Below are 12,369 nucleotides of genomic sequence, written 5' to 3' on the forward strand. Positions count from 1 at the left end.
TTGTGTTAAGAAACGCATAGCTGCAATTCATTGCATATCTTGACGAAAGTCCACTGTGACATAAAAACGCGTTTCATGCAAATGAAACCCCGAAACCTATGAAACGTTTTGCCGAAACGCATGAAACGGACAGGCATTTTTTATGAAACGTTTAAAATTGGGGCTTTTTTTCCAGAAACTTTGTTCAATAGAAGTACTTTGCTAAATGAATCAATGATGCATTAGTTATGATTCATGAAACTAGTGGCTGTGTTTTAACTTTCATCAATACTGAACGTCTCTTTGATCGTGCTCGCTTGAAGTCGCTTCTAAGCAATGAGCACGTCTCTCTCTCTCTCTCTCTCTCTCTCTCTCTCTCTCTCTCTCTCTCTCTCTCTCTCTCTCTCTCTCTCTCTCTCTCTCTCTCTCTCGTGGACATTAAAGTCTAGAGTCATGTGTGCTACATTGTATACATATTTATCATATTTTATTAATATATAATTTAATGTCATTTATGAAACCTGTTTCATGTTTTTGACGCTATGAAACGAAACGTTTCAAAACCTCGAAACCCCCAAACGACCGAAACCACGAAACGTTTCATGTCACACTGCGAAAGTCCCAAAATAAGTACCTTGACTAGCATAACAAATATGATACTTGCGAACGTACTCCAACCAGCAAGCCACTTGCAAGGGGGCAAAATCACAACAATTACACCAATGAACTTGAAAACAGATAACACTTGGATCTTAAACGAGCATTGGAGACGAGACACGGTAGAGCGGAGTTCTCTACCTAGATACACACTTGCAACTTCGTGGGGTGCCCCACATGGCACTTCTTTTTATGTTGATAAGTCAAAGAGTACAACTACCGGCCACTCACTTTATAATTGTGCAACCATTAGCTGATCTACCAAGAGTGACCCCCTAGGCTTAATTTAATAGGCACATAGGCCCATAGGCAATTACTGCCAAAAGGAGCGTCCAAAATCTACAACGCCAAAAAAGTCAATGCTTTCAAGACCTGTAAGTCGAAAGAGCAACCCCCCACGTCCGTACAGCCCTGCCATGTGTAATTTCCACCACAAATCTTGTCGCATTTCATGGGTAGCCGTTGTTGTGAGCATTTGGAAGACCCTTTTATAAATATTGCACATATGGATATGCTATTGAGTTAAATGAGAGTGGGTATGATTTTCTTTTGTGAGACTTTTACCTTGGTGTATCAAGCACATGGACATTCAAGGCAAGTCGCCTACGTAGTGTCAACTAGCGGGTTATATTGGTGCCTGTCAATATGTTTTTTGAGGTGCTTATTGTATACAAGTGAAATGCTTGTGATGCATGAAGCTTTTCATCTTCATTGCATTACCTAGGTCACAACGAACACAAAGATTGTATTGTATCAAGTCTCTCTTGATGGGAGAATCTATAATATAAACGTCTTTTGGAGGGGGGACCGGCTCCAAGTAAATCCAGTCCTCAACTATTATCATGTTCTCTAATACTCTCTCTCTTGCAAAGGTACTGTTCATGCCAAGTTAATTAAGTACTACGTTTATGTTGCTACCATCAATTAAGTTCACCCTCTATGTTCTCAAAGAAATCTCACAAAAATGCTCACTCGAGTTCTCTTAATTCCGCTATCCTCAAAGTTCATAGGCCATTTCCATTACACTCTTGCATGTCAATGGTTGTACATAGTACCAAAAGCCTAAAGACAGTACCAAATATGAAAATAGTATATTATAGTACCAAAGGTTGCATGAATAGTACCCAAGAATCTTTGAACTACCCAATTTGGTATTCTCCTTGTGCTAGTGGTTATATATAGTACCGAAAGCCTAACGACAATACCAAATATGGAAATAGTCTTGGGTTGGACAGTCTTTACAGTCACCCCTATCTCGAGGTCGCTCGGATGCGGATTACTCCCCATCCAAGCCGGCCTCGAAGATAGCAAGGTTGGTTGTTGTTGCAGCATCAGTTTTCTCTCACTGACTCCATGTGTAACAGACTTGGACACTCCAAGTCAAGAATCTACTGCAACACAATAGAAATCCACTTCAACGCAGTTCACAGTTTACAATTGATTTGACACGGCCCGCCTGAGTTCCGTGCCTAGAGATATTGGCCCCAAAGACTGGCACCCCTTTCGGTATTTCTTTTTTATTAAATCTATTGCACAAAGTACAAGGAGTGGGAGGGTCTCACTCTCAGACTCTACGTCCAGATGCTCTGAGAAGTGGGAGCGCTGCCCACACTTATAAATATTTTACAAGGGATACCAAAAGCAGAGCCCCAAAATCTGTAAATCAAAAGCCTTGCAAAAAAATAAAACAAAAAGCTCTCTCTTTCTCTTATGCCTTGCGTAGCCAAAAGCTTCCAGCTTTTTACATAGAAACTGCCGTACAGCTGCCCTACGGAAATCTGCCACGTCAACTCTGCAGCGTATTTTCTGACGTGATTTGCGGGACTGCCGTATGGGCCTGCCACGTCAGCAAGACAACGGAAAATCAGAGAGCTTCTGCCCATGCAAGAGAGTGTGTGTGTGTGTCCAGTCTGCGACCCTAGGGTTATGCCACGTCACTGGGTTATGACATACCCCCCTCTTGAAAGTATTGTAATCGCCCTGGATTACGCCTACAAAACAGAAAGAAGCAATAAATTGTCTTAGCAGACACTGACTATTAGTACTGACGCACTAAGAACACACATCTAGCACATGTACCAATCAACAGTCACTTCACATGACATCACACGACTTCACTTGACATCACAAGACATCACGTGACAAATCACATTCAACATTCATTCGGATCTCAGACCATGATTAATCGGCAACGTATTTAGCAATCGCATCTAAATCCACTCAAGACCTCATAGATGTCACAAACTGCTGACGTGTCAAAGCCCTGAAGAAGAGAGCCAACTTGCAGATGCTAGCCGAGAGGCCTAAACCCTAAGAAGAACAAGTAACAGAAGAAGTCCTACCAACTTATGGGGACCCCGTCCGATGGGGCCCCAAGAGACATAAAGGATTAAAATAAAGCAGGACCCACACACATAGAGAAAAGACTTGCGCCAATATAGATGACGTGGCAGTTGTACGATCAAAACCCCAAAATTGCGTTGACATGATGACGTGGCAGGCTGTGCGGATTTCCGCATTTTGCGTTGACTGATGACATGGCAACTATACACATTGTCGTAAATTACGCTAGTAGCTTTTTGGCATTGCTTTGGACAAGATGCTTTTGAGTTTAAAGGCTTTTCACTGTAAACTGCTTTTGGGGCCAAAGGCCTTTAAATATGTGCGAAGGACTCATTCTCTGGCATGCTTCCTGGAGAAGGTGCAGAATCTCGAGTACCGGCTTGTACTGTGTTGATGCAATATAAAGAAATACCGAAAGGGACACCAGGGTTTGGAGCCAATACTCTCTGGGGTGGAATTTCACCACTCCGTGTCACGTGTCGTCTCTCTCTCAGTTCTGTTTTTATTGAAGTGCTAAAAGTTTGTTCAGTCTGTTCTTTTCTATTGGCACGTGGTACCCTTCTTGTGACAATAAATGCCCGATTGACTAATCCCTATTGCAACCATGTCTATCGAGATCGTTCATACCAAAAATGCTGCAGTCATTTCGTCATCATTTCCTACACTTAAACAAGTCAAGAACAAATCAGTATCATATTATCGGGAATTCCGGATCACAAAGTCATACAGCAAAATACTGTCAGCTCACAGTATCCCTGACACTCAAAGAGACATTAGTGACTTCAATTTCAAAAATCGAGGCAATCTGCTGACAAAGGAGCGGAGCGACTCCTCTCTTGTGCATACCCACTACACCAGATTCCGCCCAAGCTGAGTTCAGGGTTCAATGTAGAATCCAAATGCTTCAAGGTAAAGATTCACAATCTGAGGAGTATGTGCTAGGTCCTCCTCCATCCACTTCGCATCCAATGCAGGATAGTTTTTGAATTTAACCAAGAACCGCCTTATCACTTTACCCTTAATCTTTCTGTCCTTATGTGACAATATCTGTTCTGGAACAAGGATCTCATCGTTTTCTTCCACTTCAGGTTGCTCCAATGCAAGACTTCAATAAATCTAGTACCACTGAATTGGCAATCTCTGATTGCTCGTTAGTCTTCAAGTGGAACGCCATACTTTTCCCATTGAGTCTTCTGATCCGAGATATAAGACTTCAATAAATCTAAAACCACTGAATTGGCAATCTCAGATTGCCCGTCAGTCTGCGGGTGGAAAGATGACGAGAACTGCAACCGCGTGCCAATGTTCTTCCAAATTGCCTTCCAAAACAAACTCGTAAATCTCGGGTTCCTGTCGGAGACAATCGACTCAGACATGCCATGTAATCTCAAAATCTGGGCCACAGACAGTCTCGCTAAGTGATCCGGCTTGACTATTTTCTTCACTGGAATGAAATGAGCCTGCTTGCTAAATCTGTCAATAACAGTCCAGATACCATCCTGAACACTCTGTGTTCTCGGGAGATCAAAAATGAAATCCATTGCAATACTTTCCCATGGACGCGTGGGTATGGGCAAAGGCTGTAACAATCCCTGTGCTTTATGCCTGTCAAACTTGACCTTCTGGCATATCAAGCAACTACGTACAAACTCTTCCACATCCTTTTTGAGTCTCGGCCAAAAGAAATATCTCTCTACCCCTTTCATGGTGGTAGCAATGCCACGGTGACCCGTAAAAGGTGGACAATGGCATTCAGTCATAACCTTTTCCCTCAACGGCTGTGTAACGCACAACATGGTTTTCCTCATCAAGTAGCCATCCCGAATGGAATATCCCGCTATCGTCTCCCCATCTCGTATCCGTGTGAAAATGTCTGCAAAATCCGAATCTGTTGCATACCGGTCGACCATATCCTCGAAGCTCCTATGATGTATCGTGGAAATAGCCAGAACCAACAGCTTCCGAGACAAAGCACCTGCCACCACATTCTTCTGTCCCTGAACATGGACAATGTGGAAGTGAAACTGTGACAAGATGTTCGCCCACCGCATCTGCTTTTCCGATAGCTGCTTCTATGACAAGAAATAGCGTAAACTCTGGTGTTCTGTAAAGACTGTAAAATCCACTCCAAGTAGGTAATGCCGCCACTGAGTAAGAGCATGGATAACCGCTAAAAGCTCTTTCTCATAAATCTGTGTTGTCGTTTCCGGCAGTGAGAACAATCGGCTCTCATAAGCAATGACATGGCCTTCTTGCATTAAGACCAAACCCAGACCACGACCACAAGCATCACAATATACATCAAATGACTTTTGCAAGTCCGGCAAAGTCAGAACTGGTCCCATAGTCAATTTCTCTATCAAAGTCTGAAAGGCAATCACCCCTGTGGGTCCCCAGGAGAAAGGGACTCCTTTCTGTGTCAAGATATGCAAAGGGGAAGCAACCTCTGCAAACTTGCTAATGAACCGCCTGTAATACGAACACAATCCCAAGAAGCTTCTAACTTCATGGACATTCTTCAAATCGGGCCGATCACGGATAGTCTCTATCTTGGCCGGATCCATCTGCACTCCTGTTGCTGACACAATGTGTCCCAAAAAAGTGTATCTCTGGTAGGAAAAATTCACTTTTCTTCGCATTAATCACTAACTTGTGATCTCGTAATGCCTGAAAGACCTGAAGCAGATGTTCTCTATGTTCTGCCTCATCCTTGGAGAAAACAATGATGTCATCAAAGAAAGTGCCAACAAATAGTCTATACTCTCGAAAAATCATGTCCATCATCCGGTTAAATGTTGCAGGAGCATTGGTTAAGCCAAAAGGCATCACCAAAAACTCAAATAATCCAAAAGTCGTCCGAAAGGCTGTCTTGTAGACGTCTCCCGACGCGATTCGGATATGATGATATCCACTTTTCAAGTCGATCCTGCTAAAGCATGAGGATCCCTGAAGTCCGTCTAGTATATCATCGATTCTAGGAATCGGAAATCTGTTCTTGATGGTGATTTTGTTGAGAGCTCTATAATCGATGCACATTCTCCAAGATCCGTTTTTCTTCAAAACCAGCAACACTGGAGAGCAATACCGTGAAGTACTAGGCTGGACAAGACCCTTTTCCAAGAGTCTTTCACTTAGTTCATAATCTCTTCGTTCTGAGCTCGGCTCACATGGTAAGGTGGCCGGTTTGGTGGTGTGCTTCCAGGTATCAGATCAATGGTATGATCTTCAGGACAAGTGGGTGGCAACTCACTTGGCAGGCCCTCTGAGAAGCAATCGCATGAGCATGAAGAAAATCTTGGCATTCTTTATCAAGTTCAGACATATTTGTCCTATCCTCATCATTCAACTCTTTCAAAAAGATCGAGTAAACAAACAGACTGCATTTCATTAATTTGGAAATGGCCGAAGCCGATACAATAGGGATAGACGCGCCCTTAAGTTTTACATCGAGTACAATGGTTATGCCCTTCTCTGTGGTCAAAGTCGCTTTACTCGCCCGATAGTCGACCACGGCGTTGTTCTTGTGGTACCAGGGAATTCCCAAGAGAACATCACAACCTTCCAAAGGCATTATGTAAGAGTCCTCATGCCCCAAATACCCCTGACAATGCAACCGAAGTTTGCCAATGACACGTGTAATGGCTACGTCTCTGCCGGGTGCCGCTAGAACAACCTCTGCAAGTGGTCCCATCCGATTAGGAGTCATCGCGAGCCGCGCCTCGAATTCCGGTGAAATAAAGTTGGCCTTGGCTCCTCCATCAAAGAAGATCAGGGCTTCTTGGTCTTTCACTTTGCCCCAAGCTTGGCAAAGTTCTGTGATCTCGTCCATCGTGCTGGGATCACTACCCACGCAATCTTGAACCATACCTGTTTTCATCTTGCCTTTTCTTCCACGTTCCTCAGCTGCTCTCGAACTCTCATGCCTCTCATTATCCTTGTCGTTTTGTTCTTTCTGTGCCTTTTTAGGGCACTTCGCGCAGATATGTCCAGTTTCCCCGCATCCAAAGCACTTCCCCTCCTTGATGTAGAGAGCTCTTCCTTTTTCTACTTTCATTTGTCGAAGTCTGTTCAGCCCTTTGCGTCATGATTTCATCTGTGGGGTAAGTCAAATTGCCCGAGTGAATGGCAAAACCCCGTTTCGCATGACTCGTCAACTCCTGAATGGAAGCTGACTTTTGTTCCAAGCGGTAATCTCGGATCTCTGTAGGAAGACCCAAGGTAAACCGCTCAATCTGTTCCTTGAACGAGATCTTCTTAAATGAAGAGGCGGGTAGAAAAGAGCTCCAGAATCTCTTGCAATAAGCGTCCACTACATCCTTCTTGGTCATCTGAAGATGGTTCCAAGCAGTTCCTATGTTCCATTCATACTCTCGAGTCAGCCATGAAGAAATAAAAAGCCTTTTGAATTTCAGCCATTTAACTGGCGTTGTCTTGTTTAATAGAAGTGTGGACCACCAAGTTCGAGCATTCCCCTTAAAATAAGAGGCAGCCCTCCGAGGCACTCCCACATACATCCACCTGAAATATAGCCGTGCACAACCAAAAACAGCCCTCAATCCCTATCGGCTTTTGGGAGATATTGGAGCCACCACCGGATAGAAGATGAAACTTTCACATAGACTTCTACTCAATGGTGTTAGCTTGTTGGCCAAACTTCCTCTTGCTAGAACCATTCTTCTATCGGTTGCCCTCTTCTAACCCTTGAATTTCTCCTCCTAACTCTTGAGCCTTGAGGTTTCTAAACGAAATTTTCATCCTCGATATTCAACGCCCGTGTGAGTAGCACATAGCCATCATGAACATGGGCCATCATCCCCTAAATGTTGGAAGGCCTTTTGCTTTAGGCAAGACCACTTTGCAGCTCACAGCAGTGCTTTTCCATCTGCTCATCCAAAGTGGCCAATTTCAAAGAGGCCACCGATAAGTAGGTGTCTCATACCTTCTGATAGTAAGGCGCAAGGTTGTCTTTATAATGATTTCATGCAGATAGGATATCTGCTTCAATAGCTGGTGTCAACAAAAGGGAAGCAAACACCTACTTGAATCCCAACCATGTCCCACATGCCTGTTCCTAGAACAACAAGGTCGACCACCACTACTGAGCATTCCCCTTTAGGAAAGGGCCTGCTGTCCTTACCATTGATGGGCTGAATTCAAATCAGGCTTCCATTTCGTAACACATGTCTGATTTGTACAAAACACCAAAAGCACTCAAGCTAATTAAAGAAACCCCCTGGGGCCTAAACCTATTGCCCCATTCTGTGCTAGTGAATTGCCCACTGGTAGGCCGAATCTCATTTTCTCACTTGACGGCCCAAAGGCCTTCAAAAACTCAACAGTCAAGAATCAAAATACCACTGTGTACTGCTTATAAGAAGCTTCAACCTTGCGAGTGTCTATGAACCATTTATGACGAAGCTCCCGTAGATGCGCTCACAGCAGAGTGATCCTGGCAGGCAGCGTAGACTGATCCTGGCAGGAGGACCAGAACTAGTCACCAGGCTCCCATTCAACCTCTACCAAAGAATCTCCCATCCAATATCCAAGAGTGTGGCTAGAAAATGAAGCCTCCGAGATAGCAAGATCAAGACACCAATAACTTCCATCAGTAACCTGCCTCCATCTTGACATTAAACAGAATATTATGAAGAACCAGGTGAAGTATGTTGAATCCTTGTTATGTTGGGATCATTTTCTGCATATCCAATGTCTGATATATTCTACCCGCAGCATATCAAGACAGTTAGGCTGTAGCTGACTTCTTTCTGATAAACATATAGAAGCTAATCGGACTTGCAACTTTGTTAATTTGATACTTGGATATCCGAAATTTTGTGTGTCATTCAGTCCCAGAATACACCAAAAAACCAAGCAATATGACCTTCTTGCATTGAGTGCACATTGAGGCGACTGTAAGATCAATCAGTTCTAAAAATACACTTTTCAGGGCGAAGGAAAAATCAAGTGTTACCTAGTTCCTAAGCATAGAACAACATCAGCTTCTTTACAGTGCTTTTCAGCAGGAACTAATTCTTTGGGTGGCAATGCATCCTGCCAAAAGTAGGTGGAGAGCACATTAGAGATAAAAGAAACTTTCTTATAGGAGACGAAAACTATTTGGCTCATAAATTATGTCAGGATCTACCTCCCAGTCTAACACTGTATCCTTCAGTTTTCCACCACAGCCAGTAACAGAGCACCGTCTACCGGTTTCTTTCAAACCGATTGTTTCTACCTCAAAGTCACGCACGTACCTAAATATGGAAAGTTCATCAATAGACTCACACGCAAAGAAAAGCAACAAGAAATTACAATCCCAAAGAGCGTTGCGTTTAATTTGTGGGCAAATAAGACCATGAACAGCAAGGAGAAGAGAATAACTATCTAATTTGTAAGTATTATATCCTTGCAAGAGAAGGATTACACAAATCGGATCACACATGAGGAAAAGAAGCAAGCAATTACAACATTGCTTTTAACTTGTGGGCATGAACATGAAGAGCAAGGACAAAGAGAATTTGCAACTAATATATCCCTGCAATAGCTATTACAGTGGTTGAGAACATTTACTGCAATGAAGGATCAATTTGAATTTCGATTTCACTGAGGACAACTAAGATATGAGCAATGTGTATGTGAATACCTCAAAAACATTCTTTTCCAAAGAATCACGGTTCAGAAATGAACCCATTACTGATTTCCAGGCAACTAGAAAATGGGCATGAGGAGCTTTCGGTAAGTACAAACTGAAAATCTAGCAGTATCAAAGCAGAAGAATCCAGCTTCTTTGGAACAAACCTCTAGGATGAGGTTAAAAAGAGCCCATAACAGCATCCCACATTATTCAAAATACAATAGCTCTAAAATAGAAGTGCATTTTACTAGAAATTATTTCACACAATGAGACAGCCTAGCCCCAACTAGTTATGTGAAAGACTCTCTCTCTCTTACTCTTTTTCGCATGATGAACATACTTCTCGAAAGGAACTCCCGTGTAGTTCTGCCAAACAGCTTCTAGGTATTCCAGATTTCAGGTGAAGTCCATCTATATTCTATAAAAGAAGCAAGACCAAAATTAGTTACAAACATTTAAGTGTCAGTGACTAGCAAATTGAAAACAACGGTATGCATTGTTGATATCAGGGTAGCCCACGGAGCCTAGAGAAACTCAATTTCCTACAGTTCCCAGTGACCTTCAAATCTTACACTACCAACGTACTTAGGCCAGTCAAAACCTGGTAAGGACCAGTTTAGCACACATTTGATGGTGGCATCTACGTAATAGTATGCACACTTGACAGATTGAGAGGCCTCAAGTTGTTATGCTGTTGAGGATGATTTGCAACAAACCCTCAATACCACATGACACAGTACGAGCTGAGTTTTATGATGATTGAGGCACTTTATCAGACTGTGGCATTTATTCAGCAAGTTAGAAACAAAGACAGGATGACTGTGAGGGCTTGGGGGCTTCTCAGGCATAAGCTTCCCTAGGGAGGAGACACACAAGGTATGCTACAATGGAGAGATGGTTTGCCAGATATGGCTTGAATATGGAGAGACTACCATTGTTCAGAATGATTTACATGCATCCCATATAAAGTTGTTAGATCGTAATCAATTTGTGGCGCAAGAATTGCTGATGATTCCATGTTATGGCCCAGAAATCATCCAGATGCTGTTCGTTGTATCATGGATGCCTTGCATATTTATACGTTGGCTGTTGGTCTTCATGTTAACTTCCGTAAATCTAAGCTTTTGCCGTTACATCAAATGGATTGGCAATCTATATTATGGCCAGGTGAAATAGTAAAATCTGATAAGCTAGTGCGACACCTTGGATACCCGTTGGCTTGGTCAGTGAACAACGCTAAATGTTTGGATTGGGTTGAGCATAAAATTACATCCAAATGACAGGAAATTGTCTACCAGGCCGTTATATGTACAACTCAAAATAGTGCAATCCATCTTGATGACATATATGCAATTTTTTCTTACCATTGTTGCATTGGCCAACTCGTCGACTTCGTGCTTTCATGTCTCGGATTTTGGATCATCTCTAGTCTACTTGCTATCATAAAAAAGGGCTCCGACTGCTTGCTATGGATAAACTATGTACTCCAAAGAAGTGTGGTGGTCTTAATATCTTATATTTGTGTTATCATGTTATTGCAAGGAAGGCCACGTTATTATTGGTACTAGTGGAACAAAAACAGACAAAAGCTTTCATGTGCGGCCAATACAAAATACCGGCCAACCAAGGCCAAAGTACGGTGTATGCCAGGGTGCCCTGCACTAGGTGCATCATGACACTCGAACAAAATTTGCTTGCCGATATCCTCAACGGGCACACACCCTTTGTCTTGCTTGAAAAGTAATCCATTACGAATGGAATACTTCTCCGCTACCTTTCTCTCCGTAGCCAGCTCAGAGGCGTCCCGACCGCCATAGCTTTCCGGGCTACGTATTCCCTCTTGGACTCGTCGCCAGATCGCACCAAAGTGAGGATCGTTTTGGCAACATCCTTTGAGAGAAAGATACAGAGTCAATCGAAATTTTAGCAAACGAAAGAAAATTGACCTCCAGGATTCTACTAAGGGCGTTGGCTATACCATATTGGCAACACCCTAACAATAGCGTATCTCGAAGTCGAACTCCTGCATGAGTTCGGCCCACCTTGCCTTTCGACCACGAAGGTCGGGCTGATCACAGAGATATTTGAAAGAATGGTGGTCCGTTGTCACGAGGACGTACAATTGCTAACTTGAGTTATTGGTTTCTTTCCGATGATTTTTGTTTAAATTCTGGGACCCTCTTTTTGAAGTTGCAAATGGTCGGACATTGTATGGCCGGTGTGAAACAATTGTCACAAATGGGTGACGTGGCATGGCCCTGGACATGGGGTAGCAGAGCACACACACACACACCCCAGCTGGCAGCACCGAGAAACGCATAGACAGGCTGACGTGGCAGATTCCGGATTTCACGCTGTAAAACCGTTGACAACGCTGACATGGCCTGCCGTACGGATCCCCGCTTTTCACGCTGACAATGTATGGAAAAAGCAGCTTTTACGCTGGCTGATTTAGGTGGACTGAAATTGGCAGCTTTTGGGGCTGAATTGCTTTATTTTTCAAGGCTTTTCACTGATTGCTTTTGGGGCTCTGCTTTTGGGCATCCCTTGTAATCTATAAATTAGTGGACAGGGTCCTCACTCCTCACTGCATCTGGACGCAGAGTCTGAGAGTGAGAACCCTCTTGTACTTTGAGCCCAGATTAATACAAAAAGAAATACCGAAAGGAACGCCAATCTTTGGGGCCAATATCTCTAGGCACGGAACTCTACCGGGCCGTGTCGAATCAATTGTGAACGGTAAACTGTTTTGAAGT

General features: G+C 43.3%; 1 protein-coding gene across 7 annotated transcripts in view; it reads right to left on the bottom strand.

Moving 5' to 3' along the window:
- Window positions 1-12,369, bottom strand: part of LOC147428145 (NAD-dependent protein deacetylase SRT1-like) — a 100,825-nt gene that overhangs the window by 53,110 nt on the left and 35,346 nt on the right. For 4 of the 7 annotated variants that reach the window (XM_086497262.1, XM_086497260.1, XM_086497261.1 and 1 more), the window contains 3 exons: window positions 9,931-10,031; window positions 9,125-9,233; window positions 8,951-9,030 (listed from right to left, as the gene is read on the bottom strand). In XM_086497262.1, the coding sequence (XP_086353388.1) occupies window positions 8,951-9,030; window positions 9,125-9,233; window positions 9,931-10,031 (290 nt within the window). The remainder of the gene's footprint in view (window positions 1-8,950; window positions 9,031-9,124; window positions 9,234-9,930; window positions 10,032-12,369) is intronic. The other 3 variants (XM_086497265.1, XM_086497263.1, XM_086497264.1) reach the window with 1 other exon arrangement.

This window comes from Adiantum capillus-veneris, chromosome 23 (genome assembly GCF_014529385.1).
Source record: "Adiantum capillus-veneris isolate H3 chromosome 23, ASM1452938v2, whole genome shotgun sequence".
NCBI classification, from domain to species: Eukaryota; Viridiplantae; Streptophyta; class Polypodiopsida; order Polypodiales; family Pteridaceae; genus Adiantum; species Adiantum capillus-veneris.